Raw genomic sequence first — 24,172 nt, forward strand, 5'->3', positions numbered from 1 at the left:
AAGTAATGAACTTTTCGATACTATAAACAATAATGTATTCGTTATATACACGTACAATAACACAGCTAAAGTTGGCACTGCAAATGGTACCTACAGTCACACTCAGCAACAGTTCAGCGTCGTCTAAGGGGGCGCAATTTTGTTGAGTTAAATGCGGCTTCATTCATCTGAAACAAAGAACAGGCATAAGCGACGTTCCGATGAATCGTTAAAATTTTCACATTTTTTCAGTATTCTAAAATTTTAGAGTCAACATGTTGTCACAAAAAAATCCATGTCACAGACTTGCTTGAGGCTTCGGCATTTAACCAAAAGTCATCTCCAGACGTTTTCGAGTATTCAATTTCTGAAGGACTTTTAAGATTTATTTTCCAATATTAAACATATTTTTTTGTCGCTAATCTGACTAGTGCAGAAAAAGACATCCGAAGAAGGCTTCATTAAGTCTCTCAGCAACGATCTTAGTATACCTATTTCCCAACAATGGCATATCTAAATCGGTTTTCTGAAGTGTCACAATAACAAACGACCTCTGGAACGAATGCCCCAACTTCTGGAAACAACAGCCTTTAACTCGACTCCAAACTGAGCCGTTATATGCTTTCGAAATTCGTTTATACAAATTTATATACTGGGGTTTTAAAAGCCTGGAATTTTGACGTCTTAATTGGAATACTTGAGAGTTCGAGGCGAGGACTGAGGACTGCATTATATTAGTTTTCCCTAATACACATAGTCCGGGAATGGGAAACTAACTTTCGGTCCCTTTTTACGGTGCAACAACTTTCTAATGAATCGGGCATTCCCGCGTCTTGTGAGTTGTTTTAACAGCCTGTTTATGGAGGAACGTGTTGAATTTAAATTGAGTATTTATTGCCCGTGTGAGACGGAAATAACTCTTCTTGTGTGCCTCAAAAAGCAGGCGATTCCAAAGAGGTTTGAGTGTTTTTAAAAATGAACAAGAGATTAATTTTTCTTTGACGTAGGTATCGACGTACCTAATCCACTTTTTCGTCAGGGGCAACGCGCAAAAAAATAACTTCTGTATTAATTAAAAACGATATATCGATTAAAAGGAAACTGTCAGACCGAATTAAATTGACAATTAAATTAAAAGCAAACACAGCGGAAGAAAGTGTTATTGTCCTCGTATTTAGCAGTCAATCGTTTTTTTTTTTGGGTTAATTGGTTTGTTATTGGACTGCCCAAGTAGAAGGAAATTAAGTCTCTGGCTCATGAAAATGGAACAAAGACTATTTAAGCGTCTAATAGGATTATTCCAGACGTATCTCCGTCGGAATAATATTCAGTAATATCGTTCGGGGGCTCCTAGAAGGTCATTTTAGCCCCTGGGGTAAATACGAGGCAGATGCACCCGCGTTTTCCTTTCATATTACCAAACAAGATAAAAATCCACTCCAGGTACGAGAGCGCTCTCTTTCTTAGAGTGGATTTGCTTAAATCCTCTTTGAGGCTCAAACTTTTCGTATCAAGTCAGAGGCGCACCCGTAAGTCCATTTCTAAACATTCATACAATGGAAAAACTGGGTGAAAATGGTGCACATTTTCGAAATGTCATCATCATGAAGAAAGCAGCAATACAGTAGGTGAAAGTACATGGGGAAACATTCTATAATCAACAAGGAAAGTTTAGCGGTCTAATCTGAAGTATTCTAAATGTAGAGGAAATGTGTTCCACAATTTAAAACCCGAAAATTCATGAAGATGGTTACATTACCTCAATATCGAAACGTCGCTTAGAAGTTTAGAAGAAACGAGGTACGAACTTCCTTATTCTCGAAAATACCTGAGGCTTGTCACACCTCGTTTCTTAAAAGTCCACCCTTAGAAATCGAATGAAAATTGGCAAAAGTGGGTCACGTGACGCTAATAGAAAATCGCGTATAACCCTGTTAGCTGTGGAGATCGATGGGGCTTGTCGCATCTCGTTTTCTTTCAAGTCGACCCATAGAAATTCAATAAAAATTGTTAACATAACGTTCCGTAGCCCTGGTAAAAATTATCTTCTTTTTTCTCAGGTAAGATAAATATCCGTCATTTTAGAATTACATATTTGCCATTATAAACGAGTTAACCTCAACTTACGCGACAAATAGCTCCAAGCCAAGTGCCCTTTCGTAGTTACCCCTAGATGACGTCCAAAATGTAGTTAAACTTTTTATAGAAGGGAATAAAATTTCTTCTAAGATAGCGCCTTTTGAAGTGCGCTTTTCCATGAACATTTACCTTTGTCTCCCTGACGATAATCCCCCCGAAAAATGGGGCTGCCGCCGCCACAATAAGAGTCTTTATAATTATTTAAGACGAGACTTCCAAGAAAGTAAATCCCGGGCAGACGGAAGCTGCATCTGTCCCCGAGCCGAAATACTTTGACAAACAGCAGGAAATCCTAGGAATTAAGGCACAAAAGCCCATTTAGTATGCCTAAACAAGGCTTCGCCCTAAGCCTCCCTTTCATTCGAGAGTCACTGGTTTTATCGAGCATAGCAATATAGAGCACTTACTTAGGTGGTGGTGGCTCTAATCAGAGCTGAGGGTAGTCTTTTGGGTTTCGTTGTAGGGAGGCGGATCCTCCTCGGTGATTAAGTTCAGTCTGACAACCTCTAGGGCGGGATCGTACTCGACCCCCGAATTGGGGACCTGGAAAAACCCCATTATGAGGCATACATTGAAGATTGGAAAGCCACTTACCATGATATTTTCCATTTCAACACTATCGGTCTTGAGGGGAGGGGGCGTCAGCCTCTTCTCTCGGAAAGAACCTCGATTTATTTGAGAGGGCAGCAGCGTTTCTTGTTGGGTTTCGTTATTACCTGAAAAATAATAGAGGAACATAGAAACATATTTGCAAAAATTGAAAAGTCAAGAAAAAGTCGTACATGCCACTAGATTTTATGTAAAAAAATTGATCAATAAACGTTTTAACTATTTCGATGCGTTGCGAAATAATACAAGTGATGTCCCAAAGTTGCCAACCAAGCTAAGGAAAAACCTTTTGACGACATCTTTCATCTCTTAACATGAAATATGAATCATTACAATGAAATTTGCTAGTAAATGGAGTTGCGCACCATGTGTCTCATTACCATTACAAGTTCTCTCGGACCTCCAGTTGGTGAAGCGCCCTGAAGAGGGAACCCGCCCTCGGGAGGCGTCAAAACATGGCAAAACTTGCTTGAACTCTTTGCGAAAGTTCTCATTCAGCCATGCGTAGAGGAATGGGTTGTAACAGGTCGAGGACATGGCCATTTGGTGCACCAAGAAGAAGCTGAGGAAGTAGTAGTCCCACTTGATCATGTCTTTGTTAAAGTCGTTGACGATGTTAACCACGTTAAGAGGTAACCAAGAGATGAGGAAAACCGCTACCATGGCGATCAACATGCGATTGGTGCGCCTTTTCCTTTCCCTATCAGCTTCCTCTTTCCTGCTGTTCTTTGAGCCGGGTTTAGACCTTCAAATGAAATAATTAATGGTGATTTAGTAATTGATTTGATGCCACTGTACCTGGCTCGATCATTCAGCTTAATTGACACGCAAATATAGCAATAGGCCATGATGAGGAAGGGGATCAGAAACTGGAGGGCGGTGGTGACAGCACCGAAAGCAGCCCTCCATTGTTCCACCGGCCAGTTTTCCTCGCAATAATACCGAGTAACGTTGCCGGTATCATTTATGTGCTTCATGTAGATGCCATAAGGACTGGTCACGACTATGGCGAAAGCCCAGATTACCACTATAATGACCACGCAAGTGGACAGCTTCATGCGGGGATGAAAGGGGTAGATAATAACGAAGTACCTATTACAGTCAAAAGCTAACAACTGCTTCAAGGGAGTCTCGAACACTTACCTATCTATAGCAATTGACATCAAAGTTAAAGTGGAAATGTATACACTAGCCCCTTGGGCGTAGGGCACCAAGTGACAGATAACTCCTCCAAACACCCACTTGCCCAGTAGCGTGTACAGGGGGGTGAAGGGTACGGCCAGCACACACAAGAGTATGTCGGATAAGGCCAAGTTCGTGATGAACAAGTTAGTGACCGTCTGCATGGCCTTGTTTCGGAACACTACGAAACACACTAACACGTTGCCGAATAGGCCCACGATGAAAATCGTCGTGTACACCATGAAGAACAGTACTTGCACGTACTTTTTATCTATGATGTCCAGTTTCGGAGGGGAGGTCGCGTTCATGGCGTCCATCAGAGGTATTTTAAGAGTCACTCGTTCTTCATTTCTAGTTCAGTTTTACTTTTCTTCGCCTGTTCTTCTTCACTTGTCTAGGGAAGCTGCCCTGCGAGGCCATTGATTCTCGGTCCAACCAAACATTTCTGGTTAGCACCTGCAAAGCATTAAAAACTAGACGCTTTTAGATTTGACCTGAGACTCAAGTGGAACGGTTTAGCGCAGTTTACGATGAGTTACTAATTGCCACTATTTTTAACACCTCGATAACAGTCAATATTGACGCAATTATTAAATATAGTAAAACTTTTCAGCAAAGCGAAAATGAAAATATCTTATTTTGGTCATTTTCATTCGATTTGCTATGCTCGATTTTCGAGAAATTAGGTGTAATAACGTATATTTATTTAGAGAAATTCAGGAGTTATATAAAGATTTTGTTGTCAAATGTCCTTAATATCCTCAAAATATATTAACTCTTTGAGCGCGCTTATTTATTAATTTTATAAATTCTAATCACGTTCACTATTCCAAAATTAAACATTTTTAAACTTCAAACTTTACCCCTTAATTTAAGTTCTTGAGGTTCGCCGCTGGGAGATGGAGAAAAACAGCTTTTTTCCCTAAAAAGCTCTCTAGGTCTGCTTTTGATGATATGTTATTTCGACAGGCGTAACCGAATTTTTCCTCGAAAAATGGATTTTACTTTTAAATTACCTCATCGCATTTGCCCTTGAACCCATCAAGTGCTTGATACCTCCTTAGAGACTTATTACAATAAGATCAATTCCAGTAACGGATACGGACAAATACTCCCCCAATTTTTTCAACTGCAATCCAAACTAATTTCCTTTTAGTTTGCAAAAATTCCCACTAACCGAGTCCATAGAAAACTTCACAGAGATTATAAACACACACAAGCCTTGGAGTTTACACTTCTCTACGGCTTTGGCACTTATTAAACTTAATAAACCCTAGTGGGTTGCGCGAAAGTTCAAACAATGAAACTTCTTGGGAAGAAGTTTAGTAGAAGTCCCTATGGATGTTCGAAATTGATATTTGAGCTTGTGTCCGTATATTGATAACAAGGGAAGATATTTTGGCAAAGATTTGCGATGGCAAGAAGTCAAATTTAAATCGTGTAATGCTGAAATTAGTTGATTGACAAAATGGTGAATGCAAATTGGTCGCTGTGGATGGTAGTGTGAATTCGCCATTTTAATAAAATTATTCAAGTTTATAATGAAAAGTTCTGGACGAGTGGTGAATGCGCTATTGTCAATGACATTTGAGCGCATTCGCTATTGTGTTAGCATATTTGTATATACCTACCCGAGATGTTTTTACGTTTTTGTTTTTCCTCCCATTTACTTTTGCGACGCTTTTCCGTGTGGCTTTATTTTCTCATACACACGTCACTTCGTTTAATAAATTAGGTTTCTTTTTTGCGAATGAAGGCCGTGAAATCTGTCTCAGGCGTAATTTCGCCTTCGTTTTTCCCGAGTTAACGAGGTCTTGATAAGCTGGACAAAGGGCGTCTTTCAGGGTAATGAGAAGGATTTTTGAGGGTGTCCGTTAGATTAGCACTTCCGATAAACGTTGCGAGTAAAAACACTTAGTTTTATAGGCTTACATAGAAGATGAACACTATTTACTGTACTACCTTCGAGGAGATAGATTTCATTAAGTCCAAAAGATAAATTTTAACACAGCCCCAACTTTGAAAGATTTACGGCAGTTATAAAATTCCAAGTCAACTACGTCCTATCGGCTACGCTACGTTGCCTCACTCTTTATATATGAATTATCCAAACTTCCTTGCAAAAGTAATTAAAACTCAAATCACCTGTCTGATAAAGTTGCAGACCGCCTTCTGACCGGTGACTAATGACCAAGAGTTTTGGGATGCTTGATTGAGTGGCTCTTTCAAGCAAAGTTGGCATTAACGTTCTAAATTTCCCCTCAAAGGGGTCTCTGGGCTAGAGGGGCATTTACCCCTAATAGACCGGGAATTTATATTCACAGCGGTGCCGTCATAAAAGGCGTTATATTCTATGTACTTTACCCTTCAATTTTTATTAAAATTCCCCTTTAAATGTCTCCCTTTAGCATCGCTTAATTTTACAGTCTGTAAAATTCGACTTGGAAAAAACAAGCCTCCTACGTCGTGTTTTAATATTCAGATTGCGCCATTGCAACTCAATTTTCCTCTAATGTTTTCAGTACAATCCATAAAATTAGAAAATATAGAAATCTCCTATCCCACATCAGTCTGAAATGAAACATTTTATAGTTCATGGGACTTGAAATGTATTCCGAATGTCCTAATGCTACCACTTTTATAGCAACAGCGATTTGTTTGATTTATGAGCATGTTCTAAAAAGTCCAAGAGTATTGTTCTATTTCCCCCGTAAAGATGAGAAATGTCTGGTGTTTTAGATGGCAGTTTGTAAGCGCAAAGTCATGCTATTTGGGTCAGAAACAAATTACGTTATTTTGTTATCACGGCCCATCTCCAGTTCATGTCAAGGCATGTCCATTGACCAAAAAGGTTAAGAACACCAAGTTGATAAATTTATACAATTTCCTTTGTACGTAATTTCTACATTGTATACAGTGATAGCATCCTCTTAATTCATATTTAAACAAACGATATATAACACCTCATCTCTAGCCGATTCCGTGATATTTACATTATTCAATTTTACATATTATTTACATATTCAAAAATCTCAAGTTTTTCCGCTTCAGCATTCTTAATAAAACAGTCCACCTCTAGCATCTCTTCGGTAGAGATAAAGGTTGGTCATCAATGCAAGGAAACTATGTTCAGGGTACTGCAATTGAAGAATTAATTGTTATTCTTCCTTTCATCGCTATTGACTTTTGATGCTATCAATATGTAAACCCATTTCTATTACAGCGTTTCGCAACTTTTTGACCAGGGTCTTGCATGTCGCTCATTCCACACCTCCTAAACACAAAAAACTCCCTAAAGAAACCAATTCCGAGGTGCTAATTAGCCTTGACAACACACTTTAGGGCATTCAGGAAGGCGGCTTGCATAATTTCGCACCCGATTTCCATACGAATTCCGACCTTTCCGGGCATCAAAGTCCCTTGTCAGAGAACCAAGAGCCGCTTTATTGTGTCCCGACTTTTTCAGTTTAGCAATGCTTAATTATGTCCCGGGACAACCTTTTGTCCCGTTCTTTTGTCGCGCTTCACCTTTGATTTGTTTTTCTGACTGTTTCTGAGATACGCACTCGGACTAAATGATTGCAATTTAGAAGTTTAAAATCGTCCTTTTAATTGCAATCGCGATTGTAATTAGTCGCTGTTGCCTGTCAGTGAAAACGGCATTTTGAATCGACAAAGTATTGTTGGGACGGGACTGTAACCGAGTTATTAACCCACAGGATGTCGCCGCAAAACTTGGCCCATAGATAACGCAATTTCGGTAAACAGGTTTCCACAGATATTCCTAACGTTTGCCTCGGGCGCTCAATTTTGAAGCCATTTTACGAAGTTACGTACGTAGCAGAGCCCTAACGCAATTTGCTACTTATTTCCCAAAAATGGAACGTCTTTTATCCGGCACGACAATGTTTCGATGATTATTTTCCGAATTCCATTGGCGGTGCCTAATTTTTGTATCTTTAATCGAATCCCATTGGTAGCGTTGTCGATGATCAAACAATGGAACTTTCGGCAATAATTTCGATACCCCGGGGGAATCGAAACGACTCACAAACGGCTACTAATTTGTTTTCGAATATCGGCATTCGGCAATAAATTCCCAATTAGTTTTAGTCGGACGGCAGATTTGTCAACAGTGGCCACGAGTGACGTACGCGATGATTAAAAAAGGGGCGGCGTATGCGGATTAATTGATTAGTCACGTTTCGAATCCGATTTAAAGTGGCGTCTAAATAAGCGGCCAAATGGGCGTTCGCCATAATAGAACTCGGGCTAATTGCTAGCTCTAGCAGAGAAAAACTCATTTATTACCTCTCAGTTAAATTTAAATCCTAATTAGATACGCTACTATGTTCTTCCACGAAATTGGCGTCTTAGGCCATTAAAACACGAGATGATCAGTAAGACGTTTATTTTTGAGCAAATAGAATTTTCAGGGTCTCGAATACGGCGTTTAAAAAATTTTGCTATAGTCAATTTAATTAGAAATGCAGAAAAATTACCTATATTTGCACAATTTATGTATTTGACTGTATTACTTACACTCCCCAAAAGATTGTCTATATTGTCTTCGCAAATATTTTTCATTTACGTGAGCTGCACTGATTTTATTATCTCTTCGAAGTAGTTATCTACATTGTTGTCACTAAGGTGTTTAAATTACTATGGTTTTGTCGTAGTTATCTTCTCTTCAAATTGCTTGTCTACATGACAATATTGCTCTTACTAAAGCTATACGTCATTTCGTTACTCTTCAAAGTGGTTTGCACTTACTATAGAGCTATGCTACCTCTATCAACTCTTCCCGTTAATTGTCTAGATTATCTCCACCAAGATAGTCCACTACTAGAATTATTTTTCTGTACCTTAAGAATGAACGAATAGTTTTTTTTACTTTTTGAAACGTATCCAGGGTGTAGGGACTCTCTTAAGTGTATCTGAAGCTATCCTAGGTCTTGGAATCGGCTTACAAACGTTGTACATGACGTGTCAGCTTAACCACGACAAACGAGCAAAAGATTTTACGACCGACCTCAACGGAATAGCTGGCAAATAAAATATTACAGGACATTGTGCGGGAAAGGCTTTGCGTACCTTCCAGTGGGGAAATGTCCTATTTATTCGCGAAGAAGACCCTTTGAAAAATTCTTTTGAAGTCTGTGTGTACATTGACAACCGACCGAATAAACGAGAGTGGATTTTTTTGTATCAATATATTCCCCCGTTAGACCAAATTTAACTTTAACACAACTTTCGATAATAACACTCTACATAAACGACGTTGTCTCCACGTCACGGGTACGTAGACAATATCCAGAGGGTTTCGGAACGTGGTCCAGTTTTAAGGTTATGTTTATTTAGAGCAAACATTGATATTTTATGAATGTTTGTGAACAAGACTGCATAGAGAGTATGCGGCATGAACTAGAGATGTGCTCACAATATTGACCGTTATGTATAATAATACAGAAGAAAAACAATTTTCATAAACCAAACTGTGATTCCCCCGTTGAATAACTCCGGGCAAATAATATTCTCGAGTACGAAATAATATTCCCTTTTCTCGAGCACTGTGAACATAAAATATAGTTTCAATTTCACGCTTCTCTTCCATTTTGTGCTCGGATTTTTCAGTACGTTTTGCATCGTTTTCGGATCCACTCTTACAAATGCGATACTTGTTTCGCATCAGTCGCCGAGGGTTTTTGTTATTTCCCGCCTGCAGTTAAAGGAAAATTAGGTTTCATGTGTCTGACGCTAACAAAGAAAATGATAGACGTCCGCCTGTATATGAAGTTACGGTCTTGCATAACAAATGAGACCTCAGTTAAAAACAGCCCTCGTGCCCATCCCTATACCTTTACGAACATCGATGCCGTCCATTAATGATTCGTCACGTTTTTGCCGCGAGTTGGCCGATTCTAACATGAGTTAGCGACAGCTTAAACTGGGAGATTAATTAGAATTTATAAAATGAAGTTTCCCCCGTCCTCATCCCTGTAGGGAGTATTAAGTATCGACAATCGGCTTGGAATAATTAAAGTATAAGCCGCAAGTAAGTTTACTTTCCTGGGACTTAATATTATACTTTGAAAACGGTTCCCTCATCGTGGAACGAAAGTTGGGAATTGAAGACAACATGTCAGAGGATTGTCGAGCTTATTATTTCGCGATAAACTTTCGAGCGGCTAAACTCCTTATTGGACCGTCAACTCTCGTTCGAATTAATCCTGTAACTTCAATTGGGTAACTTTCCTTTCCTCAGCGTTAAGTGGCTTAGATTCAGTTAGAAGGCCTACGTGACTGCTTATTTACTCATAAAACTCCCCTCTTGAGCAGAGATAATTGAAATTTGATATTTCAACACCGCCCAGTGTTGTGTGTTGTGTTATTGCCTCGATTGTCTACATGGTTTATGGTAGTAAAAAACGACTGCTGATGTGTCCTTAAGTGGTTAGTTGCGAGTTTATAAATTCATGTTGTAACAACATGCCAAACACCAATAGTTTGATCGTGTGCGCTCTGAGGGTGCATGTTTCAGGACATATAGTGCCCCTTTTTTCATAAGTGCTCTTGCAGTGGGTTTTCTTAAGATTCTTGCACGTTTTCTACCTGCACTTCTATCCAAAAATTCCCTAGCTGTAAACCTTGAATTCATTAGAAATTCACAAATTTTGGATAGCTCTAAATCAGTAGAAAAAATTATGTTGTTCAGGTTCGAGTCGCAGTGCTCCCGGGGGCATCGACAAAAACCCCATTAACCCTCTTTTTGCGTTAATTTAAAGTTGTTTCCAAATTTTTTATTTGGGTTTGTTGTACGTTCGCCGAAATCCAGGTTTAGTCCGGAATTTTAATTCCATTGTGTAATGGATACAATATCCACAGAAACATGAGTGAAACAATGTTGTGTGCGAGATAAATCAATTTATTTCGAGCCTAATTTTTTTGGAATATCCCACTTCGGGCCCAAAATTAATTGGGTTTGCCACATTATTAAAATAACTTTAACTTTCAAAACATCAGTATTTTCGAAATTATCATTCGGTACTTCCACCTTATAAGCTCAAACTTCTTGGGAACGAGTTTCCACCCTACTCCTAGTTATTTATCCCTTTAGGACAAATGGCTCTCCGAACTGTTGCCAATAACAAGGCGATGCCAAAATAATCCTAAAAGATGTACGTATTTTCATTTAATTAGAACTCTCTGAAAATTTCGTATTCAGTTCCACCTTACTAAAGGGATTGCACAGGAGATTTATTTTCTGCGAGAAATAGTTTAAGTTTGGAATTTTTAGCGTTTACGCAGAAGTACCATGAATATGAAGTAAGCAATAAAATTATAAAGTAAAATCCTCCTCCACCCAAACGTTTGTTTGTAATACGTGTAAGTCCCGTGTTTTCTTCTTTTTATTAGAAGTTGGGAATTTTTACCATTTACGCAAACGTAAATAATAAAAGTACTAAACTGAAAATTGCGAGCAAAGCTGCCATTTCATTTATTGCAGTTGATTATGACAGGCAAATGGAGAATTAAAATGATAATAAATAGCCATAAAATAATACAGGAAATGGAATAAATTTGGGAAGCTTAATAATTTTTTGACAGAGTAGCAATAATATCACTTTCTTCAAGTAGGTAAATGCGCCTGCTCCATCAGACTTCGAACGGGTACCGGTAGAGCAAGCGCACTTACGCACATACAGAAAGTGATTTTTAGAGTCACTCCATCCAAAAATAATTCAGTTTTTTATCCATTTATTCCATATATTGATTGTAATAGTCGATTGCAACCAGTGGAACGACGTGAAAGCTGCTTTGCTTGGAAATTTTCACATTGAAATTTTAGTAGTTATTTCTACATAATTGCTAAAAATGCAAAACTTTTGCTAAAGGGAGGAAAACACGAGAGTTACACGTATCGCAAAACAAATTTCCATCGAGTTTCTCCGAATCCGTTTGGGTGGAGGAGATTTAAAATAAACTTTCCAATATTCCGCGGGCTTAAATTCTTGTTCCTCGAGGCACGAAATTGACGTGAACGATCCTGAGGGATTAAGAGATATGTACGATCGATGTAATGTGGTGTGGGAATTCACTTTGAATAGAGCACGTTGCTATAACTTTTGGCTTTTGACAAGCCACAATTGTCTGAAATTTACGACCCGTTCAGTCAAATAATTTGGAGTTCCCAACCAACCTAAAAAGAGAATATTGAATTTAGTAAGTCCTAAAGTCCATTGTCAAAACTTATAAATGCCCGCTAAAGGGACTCAAATGAGTTTCTTGAGTTCCAGAAACAAGGGTTTAGTACTGAAATTCTCCCCAGAATTGGACTAAATAAAAAAGGGTTATAACTGCCGTTCTGAAAATGTTCTTTTCCAAGCGTCCCCCGAAAAGTGAATTCTCCCAACGTGAATTTTCCAGTCGGAACACCAATTTGACTTTTAATCGCCTTAATGAATTCAAGCCCCATACGAAATTACGAAAAAAGCCAAATCGTCAGAAACACACCGCGAGATGAGCAACGCACAAACGATAATTTTAGGTTTCCTTTCAGAAATTTTGCCATAATTCTGGTTTGAATTTAAACGAGCTTGTGTTTTTTTTTATTCGGGATGATTATTAAATAATAATATTAATGCATTATCTTTTTTTTGTTGAATATTTTTAGCGTATCGCTTGAAAATCGTCAAAAATTGATTATGTTCATTTGACAGCATTGCGAATGCACCCGGTGTAAACCAAACTGCCAGAATCCCATCCAGTATCGTTGGAACGAGTTAAACTGAAATAGCAGCAATTAACGGCGTTCGGAAAGTTCAAACCTGGTGTGAGTGTACGGCAGAATGCGTTGTCATCAAACTAAACTTTCATAAAAAAATATCGACAAACAACAGGGAATTCTTTGAACGAGGGAAAAATTAAATTTAGGGCCTTTTTCTGATTAAATATCGGAGTTTATCGACTTATGAAGCTCATTGATTATGCATTGGAGGTTATGATAACTCAATTAACTATTAATTATATAAATGTAAATTGGCTGATCAGTCTGTATGTGCCCGGTTTAATTGTGGTTGTCATCCTGAAGCGTGAGTCCCTAAGACCTCATCCGGGGCTGGGGAAAATCCAGTTTGCGAATAGGCCTCCGCTTCAATGTTTCTGGCATAATTGAAGAGCTTGTCGCGGATTAAAGCCACTTTTATGCGCGCTATCCTCTTCATTGAAATTATAAAGAAAGATTCACTCTATAAAACTGCGTTGCTAAGCTACGAGTTTTCATTAAATCTCCACTTTTTAAAATTTTTCATGGCTTAAGAGCGCAATAATTCCGGTTCAATGGTAGAAGCCTTTAAATTAAGACATTTTTGAAAACTATCGAGGAGCTTCAGGAAGTTAATAAAGCTGCCGTTTTTTGCGCTTCCTGTGCTTTTCGACTCAAATTCCATTTACACCTTTGGCTGGCTTAATCAGAGAAATAATGTTTTATTCATGGCGCATAGCCCAAGAGCAAGGATGACTATGATATTCGTCCCTTAAGCGTCGTGTTTGAGTTTCGTTTCACCTGTAGCGACGTGCAAAGACAATGGAAGGCAAATTAATCCCTCGCGCATTAATAACAACCCAAACAGCGGCAATAATTATCTCCGGAAACACAGCTTGTATTCATCTCCCTTACGTATTTCAATACGACCACCTTCAAGGTTATCGATTCAAGGAACGAAATAATAGGTTATCTTTCGAACGAACGTTAATTAATACAGAGGAAGCCTTAATTGAGCCAAAATGTTGTATAAATTTTGGGGCTGGAACAAAAATAGTTGCTTTACTCGTTCGATGGTTAAATTTGAAAGCACCTAACGCGACAAGAATACTCTGTAGGATCATGTGGAAGCGCCTAAATTCCATCCATCAGTTGTAGTAGGCGCAACTGATTTTTCAGTTGTCAAGAAGGTTAGAAGATGGCCCCTTTAAGGCGAATGAATTCTATTGAACATAAAATTAGTTTGATTCTCTTCATTTCCTTTCCAACGGCAATGAACTTTATCCATATAGCGTATACCAGACTCAGCTCCCTGCAGAATATCTAAATTACTCTATCAGTTTTAGTAACTCACCGAAGAACCCAACTCCCTACCCCCACCCTAACCCAATAGTATAATTTCTGAACACGAGTTGAGAGGGCGCTTTCGTCTTCATACTTTTGAATGCCGATCTTGCTTCCTAGATGGTGCCAGATTGGAGTATATATTTGACTGCTTTTGAAAAGAAATCTAGAACAACCTTTCCTGGAGAGAGTCCTCTTGGGACGATTGTTATTGTCTCGCGGCTATTATAGATATCACAAGAGTGACATGAAAGAGCGGTACTTGGGGAGATAATTATGTTTGCTTAGTTTTGCGTCTCGCTCTTCGGCGGTTAAATTGTTTACTGAAACTCCTCTAATGGAACGGGGTATTCTTAGATTATAATAGAGGCACAGTAATGGCTGCCGAGTCTCGAAGTTTCGAATTGGATTCACCTTTGCGAGCATATTTCGTCGTTTATTTCGCGACGCAGAAAGCAAGTTTTAATTTAAAATATTCGAAGGAAAGAAGCCAATAAGAATGTTTCTATTGCAAGTTCCTTCAAGCGGACTCCATAAAACATTTGTGAAGCCAGATCTCTCCCCCCAGAAGTCCGTTTTTGGGCAGGATTTATACGGATGTTTTCGCGTTTTTGCGCGGTTAACCGAGCTGTTCAGCATAATCACCCCTCGGCCACTATCCACGTTGGCTTTATTTACTATCTGTAATGGAACAGAGGTTTGGTTACCGTATAATCTCCTGTTCCACTTAAAATGACTGATTTTAAATTAGATCTCGATTGTGAACACAAATAGCGACTAAATCAATTCGGCTGGCGCTGAGTAATTGCGAAACAGTCGCCCGAAATGACCAACTGAATCGTTTCGCTAAAGCCATCGAATTGCTGCCTTTTGATGGGGTGCAACAGAGTAATCGAAAATTTGACAGAGTGAAAATATACTCCAATATCCATTATCCAGAATATTCTTTCCTTTTCGCTGCCTTAACTCATTAACTTTCCCAAACTTTTAGGGTAAACCTTGGGCGGGGTGAAACTTCCCTGTAATGCCGTTCTAATTGAATATTCCCAAGGCATAGTAGGAATAGCAAACAAGTCGAAATGTTGCTCTATAGCAGTGAGCTTTGTTGGGCAAATTTGATTTGACTTTAAAAAAAATGTCTGCCGAAGTAAGCCGTATCGATTATTACGAGACAGCGGAAAAAGTAATATTAAGAAGAGGGGTTTTATTTGTGGGATGACCCCTAGGGGTTTTGTTTGAGGTTTTAAGTGGTTGTGAATGTTTTGAGTTTTAGACATCAAAAAGGAGAGGAAAACTGTGTTTTCAGGGTTGGACATGAAGAGCGTTTTGTCCCGCACAAAGTATCATAATAGAGAGGCATACATTTGCGATGAAATGGGCCTTCCTCGGTCTGCACGTACTGTTTCGCAATGCAGTAAACAATTTTCTTGGCGTGTGAGCATCCGAGATTGAGACATTTATTTATCGAGAAATTTTAGGACTCTCTCTTCATTCAAGGGGTGGAGTAGATGGAAACTTCTTGCGTGCCTCGGGGAAACTTATTTTCGCACCGTAAACGAATAAATCACTCCAATTTCTTTTCTTTGTTTAAAGAAATTACGAGCTTTTAATCAATTTGTTACCAGTCATTTCCAGGTCTAATTAATTTGTGATGGGATCACAAAAATCACTTTTCTGCCCCCGAAAATTAAACGTCGTGCCTACACGCAGTATCTCACAACCTCCACGGGGAAGTCAATTCTACCCTTAACAAAATTCTTCTGGTCCGAAAATTTTCAACCACTATTAACCCCCGACCTTTATTGACACTGCGATTGTATGCTTAGAATTTTTATTGTTCAATTCAGCCGGAGTACCCCTAAAGCCCGAATGTAATAGGGGCACATCACTAACGCAAATTAATAGTCGCAATCTTAGGTTTAACGTTAGTGGTATAACTCGTTTTATATTACATATGATTAGAATGCTTCGTGTATTAAATTTTACCGGGCGCCCCGTAGCGGGCGTAGTTATGCATTAATCTCAATGTGACGAAATAGTGTAAAGTTGGGTGAATTAATGCAGTTATCCACGACAACGTCATTTCGCATGCAAGAAGCAATTACTGAGGGTGTTGAATGAGAAAATTAAATGTTCTAGTGTCGACATCTAGTGTTTGTTCACGAAACTAAGAAGCAGTAAAAAATTTAATAATTTTTGTTTATCCGCCATGTTGGCAAATCCTGTCAAAAGTCAAAATAATTGTAATTTGACATGGTCTTATACATAGGTGACGCCATCATAGGTAGGTGTGAATTTCTTTTTTCGAAGAATTTCGGGTATTTTCAAATTGGTTTCTTGTCTGCATTCGGACAGAACTATCACTGTCGCTGCGTTTTAGGTCATGTGTTCCGTTTTCCGTAAACGTTCAACCTACCATCTACCATGAGTTGCCCTGTTTAATACAATAATAATAATACGATACGCTGCAAAAATTCCAACCTTTGTAATCACGTTCGGATCATAATCCCATCATTGATAAGAGCGGTTCTGATGTTGTAACGGGGCACAATTTCGATTCTGTCCCTGCAAATACGCCTGTTTTTTCGCAATAAAACCCATCTGTCCTGCCCCGTTTGTTTGGACACGTTGTTGCACTTAATTACCCGTTCCTATTCGGGACTAAATCCGGTCTCGTTGGGGGGCGTAAATTCGAAATTTCATTTTCATCCGTACAGACGTTCCCCCCTCGATTGAAATCACCACGAAAAAGAGTATGCGGCGATGGCAGAAAAATTTATAATCCTCGCTTTTCGCGCTCGCAGGAAATCAAACAAACAGATCAATCCGGCAATTATTAGCTTATGGCATGACTTAAGCCGAACTAAAATAAACCAATGGGACGTCTTTGCCATCAACCGGTGATGGTAAACACACCACAATAGCCAAAAATAAGTCACGTACGTGTGTGTGTGTGTGTGTATATATATGTTTGTGTGTGTATGTGTGTGTGTGTCTATGCTAATCATCTCCAGGATTTATTTATAAATAAATGTGCGTAGTAGCAACAGCAGCGGCAAAATTGTGTCATTTACCAGAAAAATTAGAACTTGTTACTTCACCACATGAAAAACATTTTAAAACCAGCTGAAATGGGGACAGAACACCTGTAAAATGCATTTAAACAAGAAATCTACTCTCGATAACGTTATAGTCAGTGTCTGTACTTATTGTGGAGGACTGGTATCGACTGCCATCTGCCGATTGTCATCAAAATAGTGGACGATCTGGAATTCGAATATTTTTCACGATAAATTTCTCCAACCAAATTAAACTTGAGGTTTTTAGTCTGAGGGCTTGACCATCAAAGTATTGATAACTTTATCTGGAAAATAATTTCCATGTAAACCAAGTAATAAGTTGTGTATGACTGTTTCTATGGAAATTAATCTCCTGATAAATAAACCGGAACTTGGCTTCTGAGCCTGATTTTCTCAAGGTCTCTGTCATCTGGTACCCCTTAAAATTAAGCAGAAACCCCCGTCGTTAATCAGTAATAACCGTACATGTATGAATAACACACTAATCTGCGCTAAGCCGAGTGCAGCAGCAACATTTGCCCGTTCTGCTTAAGGAGATTAAGGCTTTCGTATAGAGGCAGAAAATCCCACTTCAGGGCGAGCTCATTATCGTTTATTGTTTAGCTGCAAATTTGTGTTAAAATTGGGCGAAATATGACCGAAATAGAATCGCGAGATGGAAAGAAAATGAAATCAGGAAAACTGGCAGTTCCAAAAAAAGAGCTCATTATTATCTATTGATTCAGTAGAAAACGCCGGTAAAATGAATAAAAATTTCTGAAATTAAATTTAAGAACAAAGTTAAAAATATCGCAGCAAATAGCGCCTACCTGTGATGACGTCAACGTGCACGGCTAAATCCTTTCGACAGTGACATATGTCACTTGCACATAATTTTGACAAGGGTTGCAAGTATGGTGGCTGGGTGTTTAATTTTTTAATAAAAGTTCTTTCATCAGTTTGTACGCGTTTTTAATTTCTAAGAAATAATTCAACTCACTAATCTTGGCCTTAAGCTAAATGTAACCGCGGCACTATTTACTCGCTCTCAAGGCGATTAATGCCGGAGATCCCGGTACATTGTCGGTTCACTTTCCCTATTTTTTCCCTACGAATTTGCACTAAAACTATAAAGCTCTTTCCCGTTTTATACTAACGCAATTTCTCCTCCCGGATTTAAATTAAAAACCGGGTTCTAATAGATTTGAACTTCGACAAGGTAAGTCAATTTTAGTTCCCCCAAGGATATTTACTCTGTACTTTGTCCTGTCCCTTGAAGTTTCGATATTTGTGCAAAATAGACCTCAGATTCATTATGTGCAAGTCAAACGAATATTTAATAATTTGAGGAGGCATAAATCAAGATTAAGACACCCGTATTCTGAACTTATTTTGAGAAGTTTCAAAATTATGGTTGATGATTCGTTCGGTCCAGGATTAAACTCATTTTCATTAATTCTTAATAAGCTTCTTAAATAATTCACCGATGGTGACCCCAAGCCAAACACGCGCAATCTCGTGCCTACTGATCGAATTTTCTTCTACTCCTTTTGTTATTCGACTTCCTTACTTCAGCAGTCATATTAAATTCAAAAGCAAATCAGTCTGCACCCTCAGTAAACCAGCACGTTCAGGGCAAGCCCTCAATACAATGGACATCAACAGGATAAGCATAAAAATACCACCTCTAGGGCGCAAAACATCAATATCTGGTAATAGCAAGTGGACGCCCAATTTGTAAATTTAAAAATAACCAATGAAGTTACATGATTTTATCATGTGATTGCTTCACTAGATTAGTGACACAGAAGGGATAATTTATTATTTGTTCTTGAAACGTTTTATAATAACTCCACCCGTACTTTTCGTTTCGCTTTTCGGATGGGGATTGACTTGGAAAATAATATAATCGATAAGCGAACACAGTAATTTTATCTTCAGAGGAGGGCTGTGAAACGTCTGCCTAAGAAAATATATATTACGTGTCCAAATATTTGACCAATAAATTTAAAGACAATTTTAGTCAATTTTAAACAGGGGAGTAATATTATATTTTGCTCGTCCACGTACTGGTACGGGAAATTCTCGGTGAGCTTCATTCTATATGTTAAAACTGTCAGGGTCATTTATATCACTCATTGTGTGACAATTGAAACTGACGGTTGAAGTAAGTAATCTCCGAACAGTTTCATAAAACAATCGGACAGTTGTCATCGTAATCGCCTTCAGAGTGGGCAGTCCCAGTGTCATCGGAGCAATTTCTTTATGAAAACAAAGCAGTTTAAATTACGTTTGAACCGGTTTAAACGCAACGTTTTAAACAGAGTTTGAACAGAAAAATATAAAAAAGTTTAAAACGTGTTTAAAACAACAATTTAAAAAGAAATAGTTTTAAATGCAGGGCGACCCTGTTTTATCCAGCCAAATTTGAAATTTAGATTCTATTAATCAAAGTAAACAAATTTAATTTGATAAACTTTAATTCAATTTTGAGAGAGAAGTTAAAAAAATTTTTAGTTTATCCATGCTGCAATTGTTTTTAAGAGGTTGAAAATAAGGTTTTTGCTTATTTCAAAACATAATTTTTTTCGTTAATGTAGTTTAATGAGTGAAGCGTGATAATAAAATTTCTTGAAGTATTTGCTTCATTGAAATTTTCACCCCCAAAATAAAATAGGGTTCTTATCAGTCTGACTGAGAAAAGTTTTTACTTTGAAAAATGTTTATTATATTGCAGATTACTTTACAAATCAATAATTTTAGTTGTGATTTGATGTTGCTTGGTGTTGATTCTTTTTGAAAACAAAGTTAAATTGCGAAATTAAAATGGCTTATGTGTACTCGAATGAAGAATATGTTGACATGCATTTTTATTACGGCCGTGGTTGAAACATCGCGAAAGAAGCCCGAACGTTGTACATATCTGCATTTCCTCAAAGACGTCATCCCTATCGTGAAATTTTTGTACGAGTTCATAGAGCTCTTAAAGGAACAAGATCGTTTAATATTTTGAAAGATCATCAGCTTCCTGTCATAACTCAAAGAGATAACGTTATCCTCAATCATTTCAACAATAATCCTCGTACAAATGTTAGACGTGCTTCTAATGTGTTAAACATTCCTCGGGAAACCATTAGACGAACTTTAAGGAGAGACGGTAGGCATCCTTTTCATATTTGCCGAGTGCAAGAACTTTCAGCTGGATATTTTGAAAGGCGTATTAGATTCTACAAATGGTTTATTAATGCTATTCATCTTGATAGGCAACAATTGCAAACGATTTTGTGGAATCATGAAGCTACATTTTCTCGAAGAGGTCTATTGAATATGCGCAAGCATGTGAAAATCTTTATCCCATGCAGGAAGATTGCTTTCAACATCAGTTCGGCGTTAATGCTTAGATTGGACTCATTAACGATCGACTTATAGGTCCATTTTTTCTGCCAAATCGAGTTAACGACGAATGTTTTTGTTGAAATTATGATGCGACACTGCTTATACTTTGAATGTTTTGTTTCTGTTTGCCTTTTGTTCATATTGCAAGAATTTAGAGATTTTCTGGGTTCTTTCTAAGAAGGGCCATATGCGAACTCATCTGACAATCCTTTATTTATGATGTCAAATTGGGGTAGTCCTTGGTGAAAGTTCTTTCTTTTTGCTAGCACATGTGTTTTTGGTCTAATTCTAAGAACCTTAGTTGGCAGGTCAATTGCATTGGCCTGGTTTTTAGTTTTTTGTAAGTTAGTTCATTTTTCCCACTCGTACCATAAGGACCTACTCAATAAAATTCTCACTACTCTGTAAAAGTGTATTTTTCTTGTTCTCTACCGAGACTCAAAATACCTCAACAGTTTTTTGTATTTCTTCCAAGAAGAGCTTCTTATTTATTTGGATGATTTGATGTTGAATGGAAGACTGGTTTCAATTAGATGTCACTGGTTTCAATTAAATGACTGTCATGCTTATCACAAATGGTTCATTCGAATCTGGTTAAACAACAATTATGCGGAGCACTGGATCGGAAGAAACGGACCTGTGGCCTGGCCTGTTGGATCTCCAGACCTTACCCTACTCAACTTCTTTTTGTGGAGAACTTTAAAAGCTCTGATTTACAGAAATTCTCCTGGAACAAGAGAAGAACTAGTTACTTCATTTCGAGCTTCCTGTCAACTAATAACACCATGTCAGATAGCAGCTGCGACGCGCTCGGTGCTTCAAAGATGTCGAAGTTGAGTAGACCACAATTTCCTCTTTGAAGCATTTACTTGATAATTTAAGGTTACAGAAAGGGAAAAACAAAAATATTAAAAACGAGGAAACTGACGAAAAAAAATTACGTGTTTTGAAATAAGCAAAAATCTTATTTGCAACTTTTTAAAAACAATTGCAGCGTGGACAAATTAGAGTTTTTTTGAACACAAATATCTCGAAATTGATGAAGAATTGAACTAAAGTGCATAGAATGAAATTTGTTTGCTTTGAGTAGCGGAACCAAAATTTTAAATTTGGCTGGATAAAACTGGGCCACCCTGTACAACAAATTAGCGCGGAGCGTGAACGCTGAATTGTGGTCACTACAGCAAGAATTTCCACAGAAATATGGCGCGTAGATGTCTCACATTTTGAAACAATTATACAATTTTCGGATGGTGTTAACAGGTTTCAAAATTATGCGAAAACTGCGGGGCCAATCGAAGTCGGCCCGCAATTGGTTCGTGCCTGGCGTAAAATAGGTAAGAATTTTACTTTGAAATGTGACGATGATCGGTTCGGTGCAACATCGATTAATTTTCCATAGAAAAATTGCCAATATACATTCAAATTTCTTTATGTTATTAATCCGGACATATTGGAAAACATAACAAAGGAGCGTGCTGCATTATTCCATCGAAGGCACATATTTTTATCCGTGCAGTTTGATTAGAGGAAATCAAAACAAACACAACTCATTCCTGGAATGGAGTTCGTTTTTCCCACAAATTCTTGACTGAAGAAACATGTCTGCTATAATTATTATCGTCGCTAATTGAGGTACGCGCGGGAATTGCGGTTTTGATTGCGGAAAGCGGCATACAAATGCACGGATTAGTATGCGAGCATTACAACAAGCGAGTTGTCCTCCCCATCAGCCTCATCGAGTTTTATCGTCCGCAAATATTGCATAAAAGCGAGGCCATTAGAGTAATTTATCATTGGCCACAAGTACTTTCCCTGAAATGACTGTAAACAACGGCTTTAATCAATCGATATGATAATTAACATGTTTTCGCTGGAGTTGAAAGAATTCTGCTCCTCGGGAGAAGTTGCAATTAGCAGGCCTAATTAAAGTAATGATTCCAATTAATAACCCTTCAGGGTAAGTTGATCGGCGTCGCGTTACAGGGGAGAAAACGTCCCCCTGTTCTTGATGGCCGGATAAATTGCCTCTTTTGCAAAAGGAAATAAAAAGGAAATGGCGCGACAGGGACGCCGTTGGCAAGCCGTAAATTCCGGAAAATCTCCTCAAATCTACACTGTTATAAACTATACTTATGACACTGCTTACTATTTTTACATTGGCAGAATTCCGCTTTCGTTAGATCGAAACTAGCTCAATGACAACCGGGCTTGTGTGTGGTTTAGGGGGAAATGCCGGCCGCAGCTGCAGGCGAATCGGTGCACTCCCAAACAGTTTTTCATTAGTCGGAAATGGCCGCGTTTATTCGTCCGAAGCTTCCATAAAAGTCTTAAATTTTAACAAAATACGTGGGATATTGCGTCCGATTTATTACGGCTATAAGACCCGAATTAACAGATGGATAAAAATTCTAAAATGTCCCATAGCTAGAAGATTCCCATTGCTTTTTTTATCGAATTTCTTATTGAAATATTTTAGATGAAAAGAGATTTTTATTTCTTCGAATTCCCCTCGTGTAGCCCCATAGCAATTCCGACATGGAGTGTTTGGGCTGCAGAACGGCATTAAAGTCATTGCCGTAGCTCGCCTCAGAGAGAGGTCGCAAACTCGTTAAAAATAGGTGTTGTATTTTTTTACGTATTCGAACATCTCTCTTGGACATGCAGGTTTATTCCTAAATTTTCCTCCCACTAAATGGCATCAAAGTCATTAGCGTAAGTAGTTTCAGAATTGCCCATCTGCCCGAGTCTCCTCATGTACGCCCATGTTTGTTTCTAAATTTAGTCGGCAAAAATCAAGATTTATAAATGGAAGTTTTTGTTGCAAAACAGCACTAAAGTAATTAATGCACATTGTTTTAGAGAACTGCTGCACATTACAAACTTTTGAAGGTTATGGGATTTTATACAGAAATATTACAGTAAAAAATATTTAAATAAAACCTCTTTTTATCGAACTTTAAAAAATCCACAATTTCGCTTTAAAATTTTAAGATGTATCGGTAACTCTTTTCGTTTTTCCCGGCTGTGCCAAGACTTAATATGACAAAAGTCGGATATTTACAGACATGGCAAAGAAGGCCCCTAATCAGGGCCTGATTTACGACCACTTCAAATGACGTCGTCTACAATACGTGTTGTATTATCATTTTATGCCCAAATCATAATCCCGGCAACATCGTAAATCTATTAATTTTGCGTAAACTAATCGCGACTTTATTAACTATAGGAATAAGCATTGTTTGTTGTCTTAAACTCTCCTAAAGTGCCTTTTTGGCTATATTGCTGTTGTTACCTTTCTAGCGACGAGCAACAGGAGCAACAGCTTGTCGCGACCTCGTGGTCAGTCTCCCCATTATCCGCAACACTCTGTCCATTCGAAATGGTCAAGTATTTATTTCTTTTTTTTTTGCAATTAAAGAATGATGTTTTTTTTATGATAGGAAATTCCAAAGCCCGGTTTTTTCGATCTGGATCGACTTTTCCAGAGGGGAGCGCGCCGCGATCTAACCAGCGCCGAAAATCTCGTCTGACTAAACAGATGAAACTCGCTGCGTTGCCGTGGAAACAATCGAAAAGCGTCGGCTCACTTTCGGCATCGGATCGTATTTGTGCGCGGATTTTTTTTGCGCCGACGACACGTGCCTTTTTGCCCATGCCACTACTGCCCCCTATACCAAAATTCATTTGGTAAAACCCC

At 38.3% G+C, this 24,172-nt stretch overlaps 1 protein-coding gene across 2 annotated transcripts; it reads right to left on the bottom strand.

Annotated features, from left to right (window-relative positions):
- Positions 1–18: 18 nt before the first annotated feature.
- LOC136411817 (prolactin-releasing peptide receptor-like) lies at positions 19–23,944 on the bottom strand. 2 transcript variants are annotated; one of them, XM_066394549.1, is made up of 7 exons: positions 23,768–23,944; positions 3,871–4,365; positions 3,526–3,819; positions 3,093–3,472; positions 2,713–2,834; positions 2,526–2,661; positions 19–167 (listed from the first exon to the last, which is right to left on the bottom strand). In XM_066394549.1, exons 2-6 carry the CDS (start codon positions 4,224–4,226, stop codon positions 2,542–2,544), a joined length of 1,272 nt encoding a protein of 423 aa, XP_066250646.1. In that variant the 5' UTR covers positions 4,227–4,365; positions 23,768–23,944; the 3' UTR covers positions 19–167; positions 2,526–2,541. The 2 variants fall into 2 exon arrangements, with proteins under 2 accessions (XP_066250646.1, XP_066250647.1); XM_066394550.1 differs by having other exon boundaries at positions 3,108–3,472; positions 23,768–23,941.
- Between the last annotated feature and the right edge of the window lie 228 nt (positions 23,945–24,172).

This window comes from Euwallacea similis, chromosome 10 (genome assembly GCF_039881205.1).
Source record: "Euwallacea similis isolate ESF13 chromosome 10, ESF131.1, whole genome shotgun sequence".
NCBI classification, from domain to species: domain Eukaryota; kingdom Metazoa; phylum Arthropoda; class Insecta; order Coleoptera; family Curculionidae; genus Euwallacea; species Euwallacea similis.